Raw genomic sequence first — 24,298 nt, forward strand, 5'->3', positions numbered from 1 at the left:
AAGCCAGAGCCGAGTGAAATAGCCATGTGTGAGTCTAGTCTCACAGAGCTTCAACAGCAGATGACAACTTGTGAGTTCGATTAAGAATGAATCAAAGCATTTCATTAATAACGTGTTTGCATTAGTCTGGGTGCTGACAAAGTAAAAAACAATTACTTTTTGACAATGAAGAACTGTGTGTGTCTCTCTCTCTGCTGGCGTTAGTAATCGTTTTTATTTTTAAATCCATTTTAGCAAAGTAATGTACCATAAAAGTATTGTGAGACATATTTGGGTTAACATGTTCAGTGTTCAGTGTGTGGTAATTTGTTTGGTGTGAGTGAAGTTTTATTTAATCTCTGACCCAGGGAAAGTGTGGTGTGGACAGCTGAGGAGAGAATGCAGGCTCGCGCTGTGTCCGTTATTCTTTTTGTCTTTTTGAGCCAGTGAAAGCTGTGTTGTCCTTCACATAAGTGCCTGAATCATTGTACCGAACCCAGGATTTTACAGTATTTTTTCTTTAAAATACCAATAACAGAAACATACAGTTTACATAATATGTTGATGTTCCACAATTAATATCGTTTATGACCTTTATGACCTTCGTTATGCTCTTCGTTAATGTCTAAGCTGGAACACATCATAATATCACATTTTGTCTTTCTTTAAAAAAAAAAATACAAATTGTTTGCCCACCCTAACAGTATTGTTGTTATTGTTTTTATCCTGTAAAGCGCTTTGAGGAGCCACCTTTAAAGGCGCCATATACAATAAAGTTCATTATTATTACTATTGTTAATTTGCTGGACAGAGAGGTGAACATTATTACGCAGAAGACAAAGATAGCGATTTCCGTTGCATTGTGCATTGTGCTGCTGTAAAACAGTTTTAAATAATTAAAAGTCTAAACAGTATCAGCTTTATTTATGGGTTTTAAATAAAGGCGATTTAAACGCGATTTAAATCAATATAAATGTTTATATTGTAACGCATAGGTGACTATTCATTGTTATTAAAATGACTTAAATTCGATCATGTGATATTTAGAAATATAAATTTGTTTGGTGCGAGTGAAGTTTTATTTAATCTCTGACCCAGGGAAACGTTTTATTTTTTCAAAGAAATGTTTGTTAAAAAAAAAGTCATGGCTTCAGCTGGATTCAAACATGCAATGTGTGATGTGGGAGTCAGGAACCTAACCCACAGCACCACCGGCAAGGTCACATGAGGAGTGTTGAAAAAGCCCTACAAACATTATCAACAGACATCGTACAGCGTGTACTATTCTTGTGTTGCGGTACATGAATATAATTATATGGTTATTAGTTTCTTTAGATACGCAATTCCATATTATATTCCCTTTTAATCAAATTCTAAAAGTATGCTTGTTGACTCCGGTATCATGTTAGTTAAAGACTTCGATGCTTAAAATGTTTAGGGAGAAATGGAATACTGGTGTGTATTTTTTCTTTAAAGTACCAAGACCAGCCATATACTGTATGTTTATGTTCCAAAATTAATATTGTTTATGGCCTTCACACACGTTACAGTATGCTCCTATTCTTTATATGCTCAGCTACTAAGATTTCCCTTCGGTGGTAAAATTCCATATAAATATTCAATACTAAAACGGGCATAGTAAAGACATTTAAATCTTTCTGCGACCGACCAATGGACCACGAGTGCCCCTGTCGGTCAACCAATCACGTACCGCGGTATTTTGCGTCACGATGCGCGAGGCCGTAGCCAATTACCTCCTCCTGTCTGTACCGCGCACTTTGAATGGCTGCATCTGTATCAAGGCAGAAACTACTGCTAACCAAGAATAACATAAATGTTTGTCTCTCATTTGCCAAGTAGCACCTGGATGATCCCCAGGCCTTTTGGGAAAATGTTCTATGGACAGATGAGTCAAAAGTGGAACATTTTGGTTGACATGGGTCTCATTATGCCTGGTGTAAAGCAAACAGCATTCCACAATATGAACATCATACCAACAGTCAAACATGGTGATGGTAGTTTGATGGTATGGGGATGCTTTGCTGCTTTGCTGCTCTGTATCAGAAAATGCTTAAGGAGAATTTCTAGTCATCCGTCCATGAGCTGAAGCTGAAGCATATTTGGGTCATACAGCAAGACAATATTCCAAAACACAAAAGCAAGTCTACATCAGAATGGCTAAAATGAATCAAAATTAAAATTTTTGAGTGGCCTAGTCAAAATCCATACTTAAACCCAATAGAGATGCTGTGGCAGGACCTGAAACAAGCAGTTAATGCTCAAAAACCTACCAATGTTTCTGAATTAAAGCAGTTCGGCGAGGAAGAGTGGGCTAAAATTCCTCCACAGCAATGTGAAAGAATAATGAGAAGCATTTGGTTGTAGTCATTGCAGCTAAAGGTGGCGCAACCAGTTCTTAAATGTAAGGGGGCAATTACTTTTTTACACAGGAGATATGGGTGTTGGATAACTTTGTTTATTAAATAAATGAAATCATAATAATAGTGTTATTTGTTCACTCAGGATCCCTTTATCTAATACTAGATTTTGTCTAAAGTTCTGAAAACATCCAGTGTGACAAATATAAAATAATAGAGGAAATCAGGAAGAGGGAAAATACCTTTTCATAGCACCATATATAGAATTAATATCCTTCGGAATGACATACTGTAGACGTTTAAAGCATCTGTGATTATAGTTTAATATGAATATATGCATTTGAATTATCCCTTCATTCAGTCAGAATGCTACAGGAGATGGAACTTTCATATATTAGAATGGAGATGTTTTTATTTGGATCATCTTTTAGTTTCTTCTCACTTAACTAGTTAAATAGGTTTTGGAATTTGGTTGCAGCAGATGTAAGGCACAGTTACTTAGTCACATTTATTATGTCATGAATTCTGAATTTTGTGGAAAGCTTATGACCTACTGTTAGTATTCATAAAGAAAAGAAAGATTGTTGTTCCTGTTCTAGTGAGTAAGCACACTGTTCATAGAAATGAAAGATAGAAAGCATGGCATATTAATTTACTACAAGCAGAAATAAATTCTAATATTCATAAAATATATGAGCAGTGTACATAAGTCAGCTCTGAAGAAATCTTTAAACTCCCTGAAAAATGTCAAGACATACAATACATGGTAAACTCTTTTACTGAACATCAGTGTATGTAATTCACATCTGAAACTTCTGAAAGGCTTTTAATGGGACAAATCACACATAACTTATATTCCCAAAGTGTTCTGATAACACTACATGTTGAAATTTGATCTGAGCAAGAGAGCATGGGGGAACTGCAAATAGAGCTGTTAAGTAGTTAAACAGTGTTTATTGTGCCAAAATTACATTCTACGTAACAACTCATAGATTTCTTGATTTCATGTGAAAACTAAAAAGTCAGGTCATTTACCAAACCGGCAGGAAGCCGGAGCCTACCAGGCAAGCAATAAGCGCAAGACAGGGTACACCCTGGACGAGACGCCAATCCATCGCAGGACAAGTGCAAGCCAATCATACATGGGGACAAAACTAACTAAAAAGTGTACATGCTTATTGATTGTCACTATTGTGAATGCTTTTAACGGAATAGCAAGAGTTACAGCATGTGTCCTTCATATTTTAGAACCTGTGCTACCCATTTAAAAGTAAGTCTTAAATTAGGTAAGATCAATAATTCAATTTATGATAATTTTCTATGTCCATAGGGTTGGGTAGCAAGGGATCCAAAAAATAAGGCAGATAGCTTGAGAGAAGAAAGCAGTAACTATAAACAGCCCAAGATGGGAACCATGTAAAAATTCTTATGAAACCAGGAACTTTGCTTTGTAGCACATACATTGTGTAGTGAACTACTAGGATAAAATTTTCTTTGACAAAAACTACAGCAAAGAAAACAAGATTATGGCCCATTTTGCTTGCTAAGACAACTTTCCTTCATTCTCATGAAGCATAAGCAATAAAGCTTTTAAATTAAATTTGTTTCTACTTACAGCTTCTGTGTCTCATGGGTCCTATTATACAGTAATAAAACTAAACTAGAATAATGCAGATGCAAAACTATAATATGGTGAAGTGACAATACAAGTGCCCAAGGAAGATACATGTCAAGATTAAAGCGTTTAACTGCAGGAGAGAAAAAAGCATTTTTGAATCGTTTACTGCAGAATGTTCAGATAAATACAATGAATACCATTCAGATTCTGAAATTGTAAATGTGGTAATCTTAATATGAAATACTTAGTCTTACATACTTTTTTAATCTATCAAATTAAGCAAGAAAATGCCAAGGAGGGTTCATGCATCCAGTTAATGTTTGTAAACCCAGCTGCACCAGAACTGTACTACACCTGGCAAGTATCAATTTTAATTAAAAAACTGACTTTGATCCCCATTAAAGTTGGAAACAATTTAGGTAAACGTATTAGTTTTATGTTTGTTCCAAATCTGTTGTCGGTTCCCTAAAATGTTACAGTAGATTGCCATGTTCATACTTTTGTGTTTCAGCAAAATTAAGAGCACATTCAGATTTGGAACCAAAAGCTTAAAAACCTAAGAATTCCACTTATGTGTTTTCATTACTTGTTTACACTACTTAAAGTTGACTTAAGTAGAATTGTAGAATAAAACCTTTTCTTTTTGTCTGTCTACACCAGAAAGCTGCTGAAACACTTTTATTGATACAGGTTTACATATAATTTCAAAAGCCTTACATTTGTTGTTATTGCCAACATGGTAGTTTTTCACATGCTGTATTTGTCAAATGTGTTCCTTTCCACATAAAATGAATATTAAAATTAGGATACATCTAATCCTGAGCTAAAAAGTGACAACAACTGATTACAACCACTGATATTGTGGAGATAAGATTCAAAGTTTAACATTCAGTGCTGAAGGGCTGGATAATGGTGTCTTACGATTTTCCAGTTTTGAAGAGAATATCCAGATTTAGATTATTGAGATGTAACTGCCCTTGGAGCACCTCTAATTTATTGTATAATCAATATTTTAACTGCCTGCAAAATGTTATTCACACTATCATTAAAATTTGTGATATAAAACAGAATACTTCAGAATACAGGCAAAGTTACTCTTGTGAAAATTATGTCACTAAAGTCCCATTCCTGTGCCTGAAAGGTAGAATAGATCTAAGAAACGGAGTATAGTGGATATCATTATGGAGTTAATGGAAGATGTAAACTGAAAATTCAGCTATTTTTTATTTTATATATTTTAAGGAAAATGTATGTGAACTGCACATTAGAGTCTCTGGCTTACCATACTGCAGTTTCTTTGTTGGATGAATATCTGCTGAAAGGATATTGAATTTGGACTAAAAACAGAAAAGGAAACTACGTGATACACCAAATTCAAATGTAGAATATGTTGTAATATCTAAAAGCTGAACAAAACAATATTAAAACGCATCTGTCTTTATTTAGTCTCAGGGCACCATAAGCAAATATAATAAATCATTAATCCTAATAAATCCTTAATAAATAACTTATCTTTTTAGATGGTGATGGAAATTTTGAAAGAATGTTTTCACTTTATCACTGTATATAGATACAGTGTTTGTATCTAGATACAGTTTGTCATTTAAAATTTCCTGTTACAAATAATAATAATAATAATTGCTTACACGTATATAGCGCTTTTCTGGACACTCCACTCAAAGCGCTTTACAGGTAATGGGGACTCCCCTCCACCACCACCAATGTGCAGCATCCATCTGGATGGTGCGACGGCAGCCATAGTGCGCCAGAACGCTCACCACACATCAGCTATCAGTGGGGAGGAGAGTAGAGTAATGAAGCCAATTCATAGAGGGGGATTGTTAGGAGGCCATGATTGATAAAGGCCGATGGGAAATTTGGCCAGGACGCCGGGGTACACCCCTACTCTTTTTGAGAAATGCCCTGGGATTTTTAATGACCACAGAGAGTCAGGACCTCTAATACATATGGAAATAGTAAATAAATATTAAAACATATGTTATTATCATTTGCAATAAGAAATTAATTCAACCATTTTTTCACATTTAATTTGTTGGATCTTAAGCCCTCATTTAAACCCAGATTATGGAGTGAGAGCTAAGGTAACCAGTTATATGTATATTATTCAGATCTACTAAGAGATTTTTTTCTTGTCAAAAACAGAGTCATAAAATAGCCATATTTGTAGACTTTCAAACAGACTTCTGTCCTGGGATTCCTGAGAAAGTAAATTCAAAAAGGGGTATATATCCAAGATCTTCACTTTTGGTAATTATAAGAATAAATATGGTAAAGAAAGTAGAACAACACTGTATCCTTTTCTGTATTAAAAGAAAAATAAAATATCTATGTAAAAAATGTGCACAGAAAAATAGTTTGTGGTCAACATTGATTCATAATTATATTTGACATAGCGTTCTGTGTGGAAGCTAACAATTTCTGGCATAAAATTGCCAAAATGGTGGGACGCTTTGTGCCAGGTAACAAACTAGTTATGCACAGTGGACCCACTTAGAGGCTTGAAAGAGTGATTGCCAACTTAATGAACAATTTTCTTAACCTATAAAATCAGCTTCTCCCTGTTATGAACACAGCCATTTATCAGCTGAAGCAATTCTCATACTCAACATCATAAGTCATCCTATGATGTTTATGGGGCCTTCTATCACCAGCCTAAACCTGGCCTCATTAGAGTGGAAGCTCTTTTCTCATCTCTTCTAGGCTTTCATATTTTACTCATCCTGTTTATAACAGGTCTTTCCAGCACATTGTTAAGATGATTCTATTTTTCTTCTTGTGCATTTGGTACTATGTATTTGGTTTGAAACTAGGCATTCCGTTAACCAAATAATAATAACAATAATTAATATTGAAAAATGAGTCACAGGACATCACCCTTCTCTATACACACCATATTGAGTTTTAGTACAAACCTAAAAGACTTTCAGAACTGTTTCATAAAACATAGCATATAATAAGTTATGAAGAACATGTTTTTTCTAATTTGCATCAAGCATTTATGCTAAATTGAAGCAGTTTAAGAAAGAGAGCAACTGTTGTCTTCATTCCTTTTATTGCTGCTTTAATGAAGTTCACAGTGTAGGGAAAACCGGTTCAGGGACGCCAAATATGTAATCATAGTGGCTCTCTGAAGGCACCAGTTCTGTAGGGTTTGGGCATTTACTGAGACAATTATTAATTGTAGCAGTAAATCACAAAGTTGATTCTTTAGATGGCTTTAGAATCCAACCATGCGACATAACTCAAACAACGCGCACACACAGGTACTAATACACGAGGATACATTTATTAATACATAGAATATGCATGTAAAACTAACAGATCTTATCGAGAGGGCTATCAGAATACAAAAGATATATATTCAATCAGTTACAAAGAGTTACATATATCAAGAGGACATACGTTCAGTATATCATTCATTAAGACCGTTTCGTAAAGTGAACTTGGTTACAACTTCTACATTAGATACTCAAACAAGTACATAACTCTTAGGAATTAAATTGATATCAACTGGTTTGGATAACAATTGAATTCTCAAGCTGTAATGCATTGAAGTTGAATACTCATCCAATTTTGGGGGATTCAGATCTCCTGTGGACTCAAAGAAACAGTTGCAGGCTGTTGCTGTCCAATCCGCGCTCTCTGGCTCCGAACCAGGCTGTGCTGTGCGGCTTGAGACGGTGCGCTGCTGATGTTCACTGTTGGCTTTAACTAGCAAAGTTTGTGCACAGGAGAAAAGATGACTGTGGGTCCCAGCAAGTCAGGAAGAGGACCGGTTCGTTCCTGATGAAGAGCTAGTTCTGAATAGTAATTCAGCTGTCCACAGTTCCGACCTGTTCACGAGGCCTGCTGCTGGTTACTCTCTGGCAACCTCCACTCTAGACTCTTAGAACAAAGGAAAGTTTTGGCACTCGGACACACTGGCCATTCCGTGGTTGTCCGGGCTGAGTCTCAGGATGGTCAGGAGGCGCGCTGCAAGAATGTCCTCCTGGGCCGTCCTGCCCTGGAATTCTCCTTTGAATTCCCTTTAGAATTGTTGAATCTGAATCTTGTTGAATCTGAATCTGAATCTGAATCTGAATCTCTCAGGCTCTCTGTGCTGCCTGTTTTTACCTGGAGGAACTTCAGCTCATTGATTGGCTGAAAGTTCCATGGGCATCAGAGTCCCACGTGGGTTACTCGGCCCTACCAGTCCCTGATTGGTTGATCAAGGTGAGATATGAGTCACTTAGTCCTGACACTTAGTAATGCAGTCCAGATGTCCAACTGGCACTCCCAAGACAGATAGGCGCCAATGGATGACCATTGATCATGATAGCCAGGCTTAGCTAAGTGCATCCCCCTTTGGGAGCTGTCCTTATCAAAAGAAAACATCTTGCATGAATGGTTTCTCTGTGGCTGCACCACAGAGATGAACAGAGAAATGGGGCCTCATTTGGGAAGCTCAGAAACACTTAATTCTGCCTTATTAATAAGCCTCGCCGCTACAACAGCAACATTAAGGTTTACATTTGATAAAAAAAGATGCAAAATGAAAACAGAAAAACTGGATTAATTATACAATATCATCTAAATCTTTTAGCAGTGATCTAAATATATGCCTGTTGTAACCAAGTGGACAGAATCTGAACACATTTTGTTCATAAGATAACCATTGCTGCGTAGCAGTGTAGCAAATGCATTTTTTTTGCTAGAAATGGTCCAGTCTTCCTAAATCCTAAAGCTGTTAAAAGGAGATCCACATTTTTTATAAAGCAGACAATGTGCTATTAATATCATTTCAAAAATGTTTTTTACCCTTAATATTCCAGTGCTAGCTGGGTCTCATTCCATTTATAACAAAAAATATGGAGTCTGGTCAGATCTGCATGCTTTAATACTTGACATTCCATGAAAAGATAAAACATGGCATTTTGAAGACAGATTTGCTATAAGGTCACTACCCAGTACTATTTCACAAAATGAAGATGCATTCAAGCATTTACATACTAACTCTGCAACCGGCCAATTACCCTCACTACAGACAATAATAATGAATTCTATATTGTCAATTAGTCCTTGGAAAGCTTGTCTGAAACAACATTCACTGTTTTAATTGAGGCAACAGTGTGGAAACAAATAAATTTGTGGTACTTGATTTTGTACTGGGCATAAGATTGTATGGGATAAGATTCAAGCTGATTTGCAGGGTTTTCAAAAATAACCATAGCCAACGTGGAGTACCTTGTTAATATAAATAGCTGGAAAGGAACTATGATAAGTTAGAGCAAACATGTTAAGTCTTACATTGTCTCTGTATCCCTAAAATGAATATATACATTTCAGTTTGAAGCAAATAAAACCTGAAGTACAAAATGTAAAAATGATTTATTTTGTATAACTGGTCATATATCTCATATCAACTGAGAATCAATTCTTGATTTGATCTGTGTTCTTCCACAAATTAATGGAGCTCAAATTGATTAGAAAGGTTTTTGAAAGGATTTAGAAATTAGAAATTAGAAATTAGAAAAGGACTTCCTTAATTTGAAATACATTTTAATAACACAACACTTAAACAAACTATATGTAGTACTATTTGACCTATCTATGATCTTAGTAGTACAGTGACCAGAGGGAAAATGCTTTTTAAGAAAGCACAATTTCAAAATATATTACCATTTAAACAATAAAAGATAATTGAATCTTTGAAAAGCAAAAAGTCTCGTGACTTATATAATCAATTTGTTGGAACATCGATTGTAACATCATGAGGAGCTAAAATGTGGATGGCATTCATGTCACCTTGGAAAGAGGAGAACTACATTATTATAATCATAAATTATTAGATTTTAAAGCCCCAAACATGTACAAGAATACCCATCTTGGGTGGTAACCTTAGAGAGAGTACAATAAGAGGTATGTGTACAAATTTACTAATTTAACTGGCATTCAGTAGGTTTTCCTTTATACTAATATGTTCTGAAAAACAAATAAAACCAACATAATTTAGTACATATGAATATTGTTGGATTGTATATGAGAGAAATAACTCCATCAAAATATTAGCTAATCATTTGCAAATTGGTACATATATGATAGATAGATACTTTATTGATCCCATGAGGGAAATTGCAGTGCAACAGCAGCTTAACACAGCCACAGTGTAACGAATGATACAATAATAATAATACAATACATACAATACAATCAGTACAGTGAGGGGTGCACTAAAAGAGTTACTCACAGCCCAGGACACACAAAGAACAAACTAGAACAGAACAGTACGCAGAAAAATCGTATTGCACATATGAATATAAATATAGATGTAAATATAGATATAAATATAAATGTATTGCACGGGTCCCTGGCATATATTGCACAAAAAATGGTTGTAAACGGGAAAAGAAAAAGAACAGATGTAGTAGTTTACTGTTCAGTCCAGAAACAGGTCACTGTCAATGTTGCCTCTGCCCAGACGCAAGGTGGATGCGTTGTACAGTCTTATGGCAGAAGGCAAGAATGACCTCCTGTAGTGCTCCGTGTCGCACCGTGGATAAATCATTCTATTGCTGAACGTGCTCTTCATTTCTACAAGCCTGTCATAGAGGGGATGGGAGACGTTGTCCATGATGACCTCTAGTTTGGACACCATTCTCCTCTCAGCCACTACCTCCAAGTGGTCCAGGTCAGACCCAATGACAGAGCTTGCTCTCCTGATGAGCTTGTTCAGCCTTTTAGAATCCACTGCTCTAATCCGAGGGCCCCAGCATACCACTGCGTAGAAAATGGCGCTCGCTACCACCGACTGATAGAACATATGTAGCATCTTACTACATACATTGAAGGACCTGAGCCTCCTCAAGAAGTAAGTAAGTAATATAACTTTGTTTGTAGCTCCTTGGGTGAATATACCAATGCTGTTATGTCTTACTTAAGCTGTCAGCACCTGAAGAATGCTTCACAGCCAAAACGTTTTGTTTTTTTTTCCCCTTTTCAGCATGGAATAAACCTATTACTTGTTCCTTTGTAAACTATGCATGCTGACGCAGTTACCCACCTGAATATATCTCTGACAAGTATGAACTGTGCTCCACAGAGAGGAAAGCAAAAAGCAACTACACTAAAGAGCAATTTGCTGATAACAACTAAAAAAATTCAAGAAATGATCATCTACTGTACAAACCTTGTCACCTGGATAACTCTAGTCTCCCACCTCCCGGGAAAATCTAAATCAGTGTTATGCTACCTTTAAAAAAAATTGATTTGAGAGCTCTTTCTTTAACCTCACTTCCATCTACTCCTCTCTCTACTCCATTTTCCATCTACACTAAATAAGGGAGACAACAAAAATAAAAGAAAAGCCAAGCTCCAGACAATCTGTCAGCTCCTGTGTTCACCAATTTTTATAATACTTCGCTTCTTTCTTCAAAGTATCCACCATAATTCCTATTCCTAAATCTTCAAACATATCTTGCTTTAATGACTACAGACCAATTGGTCTAACCTTGAAGTTCATCAAACTGTTCACATATCCCCTGTTGGATCTTCACAAGTTTGCCTACTGGGCTAACAGGTTTGTTGAGGACACTGTTAACCTGGCTCTCCATTGTACACTCCAGAATTTGAAGTCAAATTCTTTTTGTCAAATATTTCTTTTCAGCCTTCAACAGCATTAATCCATATAAATTATTTAATACTCTGCCGGATTTGAACATCAACCCTGCTATAGTATGTGTTGTTAAATTCTGGACTTTTGACATGTCGCCAACAAACTGTCAAGATTAATAATAGGCAATAACATCTAGCCCTCTGACTCTTAGTACAGTTACTCCCCAAGGCTGTGTCATATCTCTATAGTTTTTTTTTACCTTTTTACAAACAACTTCACATCTCAGTAAATATTTTTAAATATGCAGTTGATACTATTATTGTTGGCCTAATCTCTGATGAACCTTGCCTTGCAGACTTATCTCTGAAGACTTGCACACCGCAATCATCTAGATGCCATTATTTACATCACACGTTTGCAAATGATCATTGATATTAAAATGTTTGGCATGGTGCATAATGTATGTGAAGGGCAAATTGCAATATTAACAAATTTAATATACCGATCTAAATATAGTGCTGACTTGTATCAGCTACAATGCAATTTACAGCATGCAACAAAGTCAAATACTACTCATAACTTTAAATCTGGATTTAATTTGCTTTTAAATAAAAATTTTAAAACCACTATACACTTTTTATAATCGAAATCTTAAATAACATTTTATGTTTCTAATTACTACTTTTACACAATTACTAATAATTCTGTATACAGTATGCAATTAAAAACATGTTATTCATATTAAATAGTATTGTGACATAGCAAAGTTTTAACAACATCCTATTTCAATAATGTAATCATTGTATTTAATGAAATTGCTTGTCACTAGTATGCATATTGTACAACATGATTAGTGCAGGAAAGCACTATGGTTTAATAAACATTAAAACTGTACCAATTTGTCTGACAAACACATGATTCACCGAACGACAAATCACAATATTAAAATGTCTGTTGTTTTGATTTGTTTATAGTCATTCCATTAAATTATTGATTTCAGAGAATTTCTGTGAAACCAGGTTCAATTCATACCACATTCGTGTTATGTACTGTAATCTTCATTTCAGAAAAAAGGCTGTATAGCCACATTATATTTAAAACAGAAGCTAGGATATACATTTTATCTTTTTTTAAAACATATAAAATGTTATATTTTCAAGTTATATGATTGTTAGACTAAGAAAAAAACATTAATTAAAGCCATAATTTCAGTAACATCCAGTGCATCAAGTGCCACCCATCAATTTTCTATTTAGATATGAAGAGTTGAATTCAACATGCTGTACAGAACTGTAGAATACTACATTGCGATATCCAATGATACAGCCATTCTAGATGGCAGCATTTGTATTGAAACTAAACATTATGTTCATCAGCTTTTATGTTAAACTTCATGGTACTTATTACTAACCAAGCAGGTTTCTAAATGTTTTTTAGAAAACCCAGAGAAATGCGTCACTAAATGTCTTTTGTGACTATAAAACTTCTCACTGAGAGATGAAAAATGGTTTGGGTAAATGCTTCATCTCTGATTTGACTATTTTATAAATGTTGAATGTGCAAAAAATTCAGAAAAAAAACTAAACAATTAACAGAACTAATGGATCCATTATGTGAGGTTTACAAATTTTGATACTGTAAATGCTTAAGAAATGCTTAAGAAATGGAGATTAAAATTAATATTTGTAAATAATACTTTTTGTGCACTTGGTACACAGAATTTACTTGCAAGCAAGCTCATCTTACATTTATAAATATTATGCATAACTGTGTTGTTATGTAGAGCATATTAGAACTATTGTTTGTTATGTTACAAAAGGTTGACCAGCTATATTTTTAATGGGTTATGTACGAGCCAGCAGCCACATCACTCTGCAACTCACAAGTGGCAACCCACTGAAGCTAAGCAGGTGTGAGGCTGGTCAGTACCTGGATGGGAGACCTCCTAGGAAAAACTAAGGTTGCTGCTGGAAGAGGTGTTAGTGGGGCCAGCAGGGGGTGCTCACCCTGCGGTCCATGTGGGTCCTAATGCCCCAGTATAGTGATGGGGACACTATACTGTAAATAAGTGCCATCCTTTGGATGAGACGTAAAACCGAGGTCCTGACTCTCTGTGGTCATTAAAAATCCCAGGGTGTTTCTCGAAAAGAGTAGGGGTGTACCCCGGCGTCCTGGCCAAATTTCCCATCTGCCTTTATCAATCATGGCCTCCTAACAATCCCCCTCTATAAATTGGCTTAATTACTCTGCTCTCCTCCCCACTGATAGCTGATGTGTGGTGAGTGTTCTGGCGCACTATGGCTGCCGTCGCATCATCCAGGTAGGTGCTGCACATTGGTGGTGGTGGAGGGGAATCCCCATTACCTGTAAAGCGCTTTGAGTGGAGTGTCCAGAAAAGCGCTATATAAGTGTAAGCTATTATTATTATTACTATTACATTTACATAAGCTAGACTCAGTAGACATGCAGTACTGACCAAATACTGTTACAGTATTGGGTTTGGTCCTGTTTCAGAACCATCTTCTCTACTGGTTTTTGATTTGATTTCTACAGCTTATGAGTATTGGAGTCATCACCCCTCTAGAAGAGGAGGTGATGCTAGAGGCACAGCCAGGTCATAGGCACTGTGTCAAGGTGCTTCTCTGTCTACTCCTATAACTATGGTCCAGTGAAAGAGAAGAGAAACAAAAATGGATTGGATTGAATTGCTTTTTATGCACAAAAGAAGAAAAGGAAACTCAATAGACCTATATTGCAGGCAAGGGTGTGTGACATCACTCTCTTGACTGGACTGTTTGTGATAAAGTCCGGTGTCATGGCGGCAGCATTTTTCATTGGTTGGTGGAACTAGGATTACCTAAGAGTAACCTAATATTCAGTTTGAATAAATCATACCTTTCTAAAACTGTAAACTAATGGACTCAAAATATGAACCTGCCTTATGATTTTTAAATATTTATATTTAGTTTTGTCTTTAAGTCTTTAAGGCTAACACTTCTGAGTAATTTTAGACCTGAACCATCTAGTAGAGTATTGTTGCAGATGAGGTCTGTATTGCAATGGTGAGATAACAAGGTCAATGGAAAAAATAACAAAAAAAGTTGTAGATTTCCATCAACCGATCTCTTTTTCTGTAGACAATAAGGTCCTCCTTGATTATGATTGTTGTTAGAGCAAAGCAAAATACTGCTTTGTGCCATGTTCCTGTTCCAAAAGAATACCTTAATTTCTAATTTTTATAAAATGATGAAAACAGAGTGATTCATCTAGAAAGTAAGCTCTAGCTTTGGACAAAGGCCAGCTGTTCAAAATACCCTTACTGACGGTACAGATGAGGCAGTGACAGACAGTTACTCCCATGTGATATTACAGGACACACATGCACATTTTCTCTGGCTTATCTTTTTAAAGAAAACATTCCTTTGGGTAATATTAATTTTCAACTTAGAATAACCCTTATGTTATGTAATGACAGTAAATGAAAATCTGTTATAAAGATTAAAGCACAAGGTTAATGTACCGTCAACTACATGACATTGTATTTCTAATGCAGACAGACTGATTAATCTCCTCTTTATATAACATTTAATATTAATATACATGTTTTTAAAGCTTTTGTTTTCCAGTTGTTGTCAGGATGGTTTGAAAACATGTTACAAAACTATTATACTGTAAATGTATCAAAATGAAATAAATATGCAATTTTTATAGAAAACTTTCCTATATCAGAACAATATTTCCACATAAAGCTGCGTGTCTGAATCTTTGTAAAGATATAGTTAATAATTACTTAAATTTTTCCCCCAAACTGAGTGTGGAGCAGAAAAATCTCAATTAATTGCAAATATTTCAGAAAACATCAGAACTGACATTTCATGCAGGAGTTGTGACTTCATTATGAAGTACGTTAAAACATCATGGCAAACGTAATGTCTGTGCCATCAAGTGATCTTTTTATGAGGAAAAAGTCATGAATGTATCAAGATAATATTAAAAATGATGGTAGTACATTTTAAAATGTAATATTTAAAAAAGCTTCACAGTGCACATGCCAATAATGGATTTGCTGCACGAGACTCTTCTGGAAAGACAGTGCTTATTTTTCATACTCTCATTATGTCATTGTAGCTTGTTGACCTAATTGACCCTGCAAGTCAAATTATCGTTTCATTCATTCATACTTTGAGCATCAGTGAAATGCACATCTTGGCTGGTCGTCAATGGTATGTAGCACCTATATCAAGAGTGTTATATACTTTCAAAGACAGCCTTCCGCCTTCTAACAAGGCTCCATTAGAGAACAACTGCTACAAAAACGTCTGCATAGATGCAATCCTTAAATTTATCCTTAAGAAAGGGACAACTGAAATCAGTAGGAAAGGGTAGGGAAGAAGGTACTAAATTTAATTATTTACGAACTAATGAGCTACTATTTATAATTTCATCATACAACATACAGATGTACAGTTGAGTACCTATAGAGAACGTTATAGAAAAAAACAGAACTATCAGGTGTTTTAGATGGAACAAGCACATACCTTTTACAGTTAAATGAATCTGTATTGTCCGTGGGGTATGCTGACTTTGGACAGAACAAGTGTATTGTCCATCGTCGGTAACATCCACTTTCTTTATCTGAAGGCTGTATTCCCGTTTACTTCCAGAGCCTGACACAATTGATACACGAGGATCTACTGACCACTTATCATCCCCTGCAAAAATGATACTGGAACGGTTCAGCCAGGCTCCTTTTGACTGGCCATCTGAAAGGTAGCACCTGAAAAGAACAAGAAATTACTTAGAGAATTGGTTTTATTTCTATCTTTTGAGAACTTGCATAGGTCAAAGCTAGAACAGTTTTTCTTCATAATTGACTAATGTTTAATGCTTTACTGAAGGTGTTGATGCAATGAAACACTTATTATTGACTTTCTAAATCTAAACAATGAATAAAAAAAATAATTTGCAAAATCAGGGACATGATTAGAACCATCTAGTTCATTTGGATTTTAATAAGTAATAGGGCTGATAATTTCATCCTGCCACTTCTTGAAAGTACCAATGGTATCAATGTGATAACTTCTTATAATATAGCTGGCTATATTACATATATATGTATTTTTTAGTCTGATAGATAAAACTTGTAAGATTTTGTCTGGCTCTTCTGCAAGCAAAATTGTGACAAGAAATGTTTAATGGATAAGAATGTGTTTAAAATCTGTATGCCGTATTTTTGTCACATAGGAAATACAATTGAAGAACTGTAAGTGTACAGAAATGCCAAGTACATACTTACCACTATTAAGTGGATTGATATTGTTGGCAGAATTATATATTTACAATATCAAACCAAAAGCCTACACAATTGACTTTATCTCCTTTTAATCCACAAAGAAAAGAAATAAACAAAATGCTGCCAGCTATTTCCATCAGGAACACTGCAAGATGTTAACCATTAACACAAAGGAAAAGTGCCTGATAAAATATTGTATGACTCATTAACACATGAGTTTTTCATTTTTTATTTATTATCAGTATTTATTGAAAATGTTTAACAGCATCTATAAACAAGCAAATAAAATGGACTTTGAGCTCCTTTTTTGGATTAGCTGTGGGCACAGGAGAAACAAGAAAATCAGAATCAACAGAGCCCCAGACAGACATCTAACACATACAGATCCAGCCATTCAGAATGCACGGTGGATAATGCAATACATTGTGGTAGATGCAGGCTACTGCACTTTTAAAAAAATATTTAGTTGTCGGACTATACTACTTTGTAAATAAGCTTAATGTACCATGTGAAAGCATATGGGCTATAGCCAGAAAACGCCTGGTCTCAAATCCTGGTTAATGCTGAGGGACAATCTTTTTTCCAATGATAGAATTAAGTTGTATACTGATTAGAATTTTAATCATTTTAAACCGTGTATTACAGCATGTTACACATTAAACTGATTAAAAAGTAGGTATATTTTATAAAAGCAAGATTGCTCAGTTGGACAAAAGTACACAACTGTATTCCACCTTCTTCATAAATATTTTATGCGTCATAGTCTTTAAAGTGGTGACTTACAGTGGGTTAGGGTTTTAACGTGCTTGTTCTAACATTATGAAGTTTATTTACTGTATTTAAAAATTAAAATGATATAAAGTTATAACGTTTTATCTTTTTTCTAAGAATACGTACTAAGAATACCATTTTTATTGTAAAAAAAGTTTTGCTGATTTAGTACCACTTGATATACCACTTGATAGTTATATTAATATGAAATCGTGTAACTAAGCAGCTTAAATATCACAAGTGGACATTTTGGAAACATTTTGACATTTTTAACTTTTATTGTCCTTATAGTAGTAATGGGCAATGGACTGTAATAAAGCACGCTACACTTAGGCTGTTCAAAACCTGATCCGAGAATGACTTTAGGATTGTTTTTTACATAGCTGAACATAAAAATAGTCCACTGTTATAGCTTGTTGTGAACACAGTGTGTCTTTTTCATGTTTACATCCAAATTGAGAAAATCTTTATGTTGTCTTAATCTAAATTTTAGCAGCCAGTAATCAGCCAATTATTTAACTTTAAACTGTTTATTGTACTGTACAGTACTGTGCAGTCCAAAGGCTTATACTTGGAGGTTGTTTCTGGCAAAATTGGCTCAGGCATGAGTGTGTGTATCTGGATGAATTATTATATGTGATAGTTTTGTGTTTTAGGATTAGGATTTCACAGAATTCTTTAAGTTAAACAAAGGATGGAAGAAGGGTTATTTTTACAATTGCCAGTAACCAGAGAACAGCTTTTCAATATGTTGAAACCATACTATAATAGTGAAGACAGACATGTTAAACCTTTGAGCCAGTGACTCTATTGTTTACCAATTTACAGTCTAGATGCCAATGTTCTTGTTATATGAACAAGAATAAGCACTCCCTTATTAAACTCAGAGATCCTGACTGATTTGACTTTATATTCATTCATTTACCGGAAATGGAAAAATAAATAATACAGTAGTTAAATTTATCGGTGGGTGCTCTGTTTTATTAACAGACACACCGACTCAAACCTGTGTTGTACAGTGATATAGACATGGGTAATGTCATCCCCATTAAACAATGTGCTTATAGCACTAATTCTGTTAAACTAGAAGCATTGCAGAAGGTGATATACTGTACATTATTTACCGTAGCATGGGTTAGTTCAAAGAAGGTAGTCAGTGAAGTCCCCCTGTTTATTGGTACCAAACACTAATGGGACGATATGGTTCTATACAGAAAAGTGAAAACTGAAACTCCACTAGCCATCGTATGTACTGTTTAACCGTAAGCCATGGACTGATGTGCTGTTCCCTTTTGTTATAGGGTTATTCCCTGGAAATTAGACACAAGAAGGACATTGTTGAACATTGTATCCCTTTCTCAGTGTAACATCTGTTATGTTCCCAGTAAACCGAGAGACCAAAACCCGCTATGAGTAAAATCTGCCTTGCGACATTTCTCGGTGCCCCAAAGTCAGGTGCAGAGTAAAATCCTCTAAACTTACACCACAATTACCCGTAATACAAACTGCAGTACTGTAATAGTGACAGTGACTATTAGGAATGTGTATTGATGGAGAGTGAAATTAAAGCCCACTTCCCTTCCCTCTTCTGTGAGGTGATATTGCCTAGCTGGCTGGCACAAAACAATCCCTTCTTTCCAAGTATCCTGGAGAGGGTCTGGAGGTTCATTCATTCATCTTATTACTAAAAGACCTACTGACCTGGTTCACACCACTGGTAGAGGGGAGAATGTGATGTTGTATTTACAGAATTCAATTGTTTTAAACATTTAATTAAAAAGTAAACAAAAAACTTACAGCTTACACAAAGTTTCTAAGGTGATCACGAGAAAGAAAAATCACCCGTTTTCCTGCATTAAAAGTATTTTTGCTATCAAACCTGTATATTTATGGCTTTTAAAGTCATGCAATGTCTACATTAGGCAGGGACATTTTTGGTTCTTATTTCTTATTTAACAATTAAAAGAATCAGTTGCCCATCATGCCATACAATATTATGTTACATTTTTTATATAACGCTTCAACTGATGCATAAAAATGTAGCATAATGCAATCTCGTATTGTGAACTTGCTTATCTGTGCTTTAAATTGTGGATCGGTCAAAAGACTGGAGTTCATCCTACATGTTGTATTTCCACGATTATTACTTAATCATATGGACAATGACATAGGAGCGTAGTCCGAAAAATCAATTCTACCAATATCACAATGTTGAATCCTATGTCTATCTGTCTTGTATTTAAAAAATAATCAGTCCTTGAATATACAGAATGAGGGAAGGAATAGTGAGTGTAATCACACCCACTTTGATAGAAATCTCTCCAAAGATCTATTATTCCCATTTCCCCCATCAGTAAATTAATCTTTTTATGCAATGACTTAGCCCTCTGAGAAGATATATTTGTAGAATCAAACCTAGGGTTAAGACGCACATTCCAATCACCTCCACAAATCAGTATGCCTTATGCATTAGCCATCAAGTCAAACATTTTTTAATAACAAATTAAATCACTACTACTGTAGGTGGGGTATATACATTAAGCAATGTTAGTAATTTCCCTTCCATTTTCCACAATACTAGTACATATCTCCCATCCTTATCTTTAACTTCTGTAAGCAACTCAAATTGAGCCTTTTGAGATATCAGTATAGCCACTACTCTCCTATTGCCAGATTTATATGAGGAGAAATAGATTTTTGAGAAATCCATCCTCCTTAATTTTTCATGCTCCAATACACTCAGATGTGTTTCTTGTAAAAACAAAAATGAGCCCCTTCTTTCTTCATTTTTGACAAAATCTTACATCTCTTAATAAGGTTAATTATTCCATTAACATTAAATGTAATTACTTTAATGTCTTGCTTGAACATATTTTATGTAAATAGTAGAACTTTCAAACTATCTCCCATAAGACATATGTTTCATATTGTTAAGCATCATCTATCCATCAATTTTCTCTAGCAATACATCACAAACAAAAATCACAATAAGCAAAAATATTAACTGAACACTCTTAAAAAACGGTATCCATCTCTGTCTTATTCACAGTACTTTCTTCCAGCTGTGAGGCTCTTTTCAAATGAAGCCTGTATGAGCTTCTTTTAAAAAAAAGTCAATTGGGGAACTGTAATGTAGAGAGCTGCACCCAGGTGGTTCAAAGCATGATCGGAGCATTACTTTCAGTCTGTTTCTCATATAGCCGAATGCATAAAAATAGTCCACTATTATAGCTTATTATGAACATGATGTGTCTCTTTCAGGTTTACATCCGAATTAAGAACATCTATATTTTGTCTTAATCGAAATAATCAAACCCAGTAATCATCCAAAAATTTAACTTGGAATAAAAAAAAAATTAAATGTACTATGAACCTGGTCTGTCAGCGTCATTCAACAGGGAACCAGGTGGATGAATTATTATACATGATGGTTTTATGTTTAAGGATTACTTCACAGGAATCTTTAGGGAGGGGGAAGGATTATTTTTTACAATTGCCAGTAATCAGGGAACAACTTATCAACATTTTTTTTTATTTTAAAAACAAAATAAAAAATAAGATACAATGACGTGTTCTTGCCTAACTCAAACATCGCATGATTTTAAAAGTTGTAAAAAATGAGTTTAGTTAAAAACCACTTTTTATGCACGACAAACAGGTGATTTTTCTTCCTCGTGATCAGCTTAAAATCTTTGTGTACGCTATAAGATTTTTACATTTAAAATACTTAAATTTCATGAAAGTTGTACTGATTTAAAACCTCTTGATAGTAATATTCATATGGAGTCATGTCACTAAGCAACTAAAATTTTGGAAACATTTGACGTTAATTTTTAAAAATATATTTTTAAAAACCAACACGCCGCTTGACAACTTAAGCTATAGCTGGAAAGGGCAGGCAAAAAGTTTCCAAGTAATCGTGTGTGAATGAGTCAAATTGATGCAGGTGTTTACAAAGAAAGTGTACTACTTTAATAATTTGAGCTATATGAATATAATTATATAGTTATTCATCTGTTTAGATATGTGATTCCATATTATATTCCCTATTAATCAAATTCTGAAAGGTATGCATTTTTTACTGTGATAAAGAACGCAAATATTCATAGAAAAGGTTAAAACAGGAATAAGGTTAGCCTACTGTACTGTCATATATTTATTTATTAAATAATACTTTCAAAATTGCCTGAAATTTCTGTCTTATAATTCATAAGACAGCTCATACGTTTGTTCTTTTTCCAATATTGGTCATGTTCAGACTGTGAGAAGCAAAAGTGGAAAAAATGATAGATCTTTATGTCTTTATATCTTTATACTTAATATAGTCGGAAGGAGACATACAGATGCAACCATACAAAGTGCACGGTACAGACACGTACCGGAGATAATTGGCTACGGCCTCGCACATCGTGACGCGCGTTGACACAAAATACCGCGGTACGTGATTGGTTGACTGACAGGGGCACTCGTGGTCCGTTGGTCGGTCGTAGAAAGATTCACAGTAAATGTCTTTACTGTGCCCGTTTTAGCATTGAATATATATATGGAATTTTACCACTGAAGAGAAATCTTAGTAGCTGAGCATAAAAAGAATAGGAGCATACTGTAACGCGTGTGAAGGCCATAAACGATATTAATTTTGGAACAGAAACATACAGTATATGCCTGGTACTTTAAAGAAAAAATACACACCAGTTTTCCATTTCTCCCTATACATTTTAAGCATAGAAGTCTTTAACTAACGTGAATTTGATTAAAAGGGAATATAATATGGAATCACGTATCTAAAGAAATTAATAACGATATAATTATATTCATGTACCGCAAGACAAGTATTGTACAGTACATGCTGTACGATGTCTTTGATAATGTTTTGTAGGGCTTTTTCAACACTTCTCATGTGACCTTGCCGGTGGTGCTGTGGGTTAGGTTCCTGACTCCTAAGTCACACGCTGTGTTCCATTACTTTTTTAATATCAATGAATAGTCAACTATGTGTTACAATATAAACATTTATATTGATTTAAATCACGTTTTGATTTAAATCGCGTTTTGATTTATATCGTAAACGCTAGTTTAAATATATGTGGTTTTTGATTCATAATCAGACAAATGCAACATAAATTGATATTTTTGTCTTCTAAGTATTTTAATAAACTTTCAGCATAGCTTTCTCTCAGCTTAGATTTATTTTTCTTGGGATCTTGGGATCAAACGTGGAAAGATTCGATTGTAATCGTTTTTATTTTTTAAATACATTTTAGAAAAGTGTAATCTATGCTAAAAGTTGTACACCACCTGCTATAAAGATACATATTGTAATACTTTCGGGTTCGGATAGGACAGACACAAGAACTCAGACTTGCGGAGTTAAAGCAAGTTAAAGCCTTGATTTTATATATCACCTTTAAAAGTGGCAACTCAAAGCAAAGTAAATACCCAACACTGATTGTACCCATCTGTTATGCTAATAAAGCACCTTGAATTGAATTGAATTGACGGAGAGAGTGGGGGAGGGCGAGCGAGAGAGCCAGGACAGACAGGCAAATAAGATACACTCCACAGACATTCACAACAGCGACATATCATAAAACATTGCACATATAGTTAAGTTATTACTTGGTTTTCAAAGTGCAATGAAATACAATATTGTTGTTGTTGCTGTTATTGTTGTTTTTATCCTGTAAAGCGTTTTGAGAAGACACCTTTAAAAGCGATATATTAAAGTGCTGATTCTTATGGAATGTGTTTTATTTCTTATTTTTTTTCAGCATGGAATAAACCTATTACTTGATTCTTATGGATGCCTCGTTCCGCCGGGGATTCAAAATTTTTAATTTTTTTTTAATCGCGTATCTAAGGAAATAGCAGTATAACCTTGTTTATGCACAAACGGTGGCATGTTACATTATTAATTTGGGTGTCTCTTCTTGCCAGAAAGCTCTAAATTGCATTTTGAGTGCAGTTTTGGACTTTTTTTAAATTGTAACCCATAAATAAAGCTGATACTGTTTAGACTTTTAATTATTTTAAACTGTATTACAGCAGCACAATGCACAATGCAACCTAAATTGCAAAAATGCACTTGGAATCTGTCCAAGCCCTACTTTGTCAGGCATTTTCTTTTACTGTAACGGACACAAAAACTCCCTTGCTTTTAACGGAGCGTTTCATAATTTCCATCTACGTAAATTATTTAAACTTTGACACTTATCATCCAACCAGAGCTCGAAATATCACAAGGATCCTCAAGAGCACAGCAAAGACTGTATTAAAAGTATACTAGTGACAAACTAGTATACTTTAGATCTTTTTTTCTGAACCAGGGAAAATCTGATCATGTTTCTATAACAATAACAAAAAACATTATTTTACATATCACCTTTATGTGATATCACCTTAAGGACAGCACATACAAGGGTTAATTGCACAATGAACCGCGCCAAGAAATTTAAAATAGTCTTCTTTAGGTGTGAGGGTAGGAGTGGATCGCAGCAGGCATAATCAGCAAATTAGGAAAACAAAGAACAGGACAGGTGAGACATGTATCCAGAGAGCTTGTGATCAGAAAAAGGAACAGCTGTTGCGCCCAGGTTTTCGATGCAATTGTTTTAACTTGCTAATGCATCAGACACATTTCCTGGTGT

At 34.9% G+C, this 24,298-nt stretch overlaps 1 protein-coding gene across 3 annotated transcripts in view; it reads right to left on the bottom strand.

Annotated features, from left to right (window-relative positions):
* Window positions 1–24,298, bottom strand: part of negr1 (neuronal growth regulator 1) — a 514,135-nt gene that overhangs the window by 327,158 nt on the left and 162,679 nt on the right. For all 3 annotated transcript variants that reach the window (XM_006634980.3, XM_015355743.2, XM_015355742.2), the window contains exon 2: window positions 16,126–16,364. In XM_006634980.3, the coding sequence (XP_006635043.1) occupies window positions 16,126–16,364 (239 nt within the window). The remainder of the gene's footprint in view (window positions 1–16,125; window positions 16,365–24,298) is intronic.

The sequence above is a fragment of the Lepisosteus oculatus genome, chromosome 9, assembly GCF_040954835.1.
Source record: "Lepisosteus oculatus isolate fLepOcu1 chromosome 9, fLepOcu1.hap2, whole genome shotgun sequence".
NCBI classification, from domain to species: domain Eukaryota; kingdom Metazoa; phylum Chordata; class Actinopteri; order Semionotiformes; family Lepisosteidae; genus Lepisosteus; species Lepisosteus oculatus.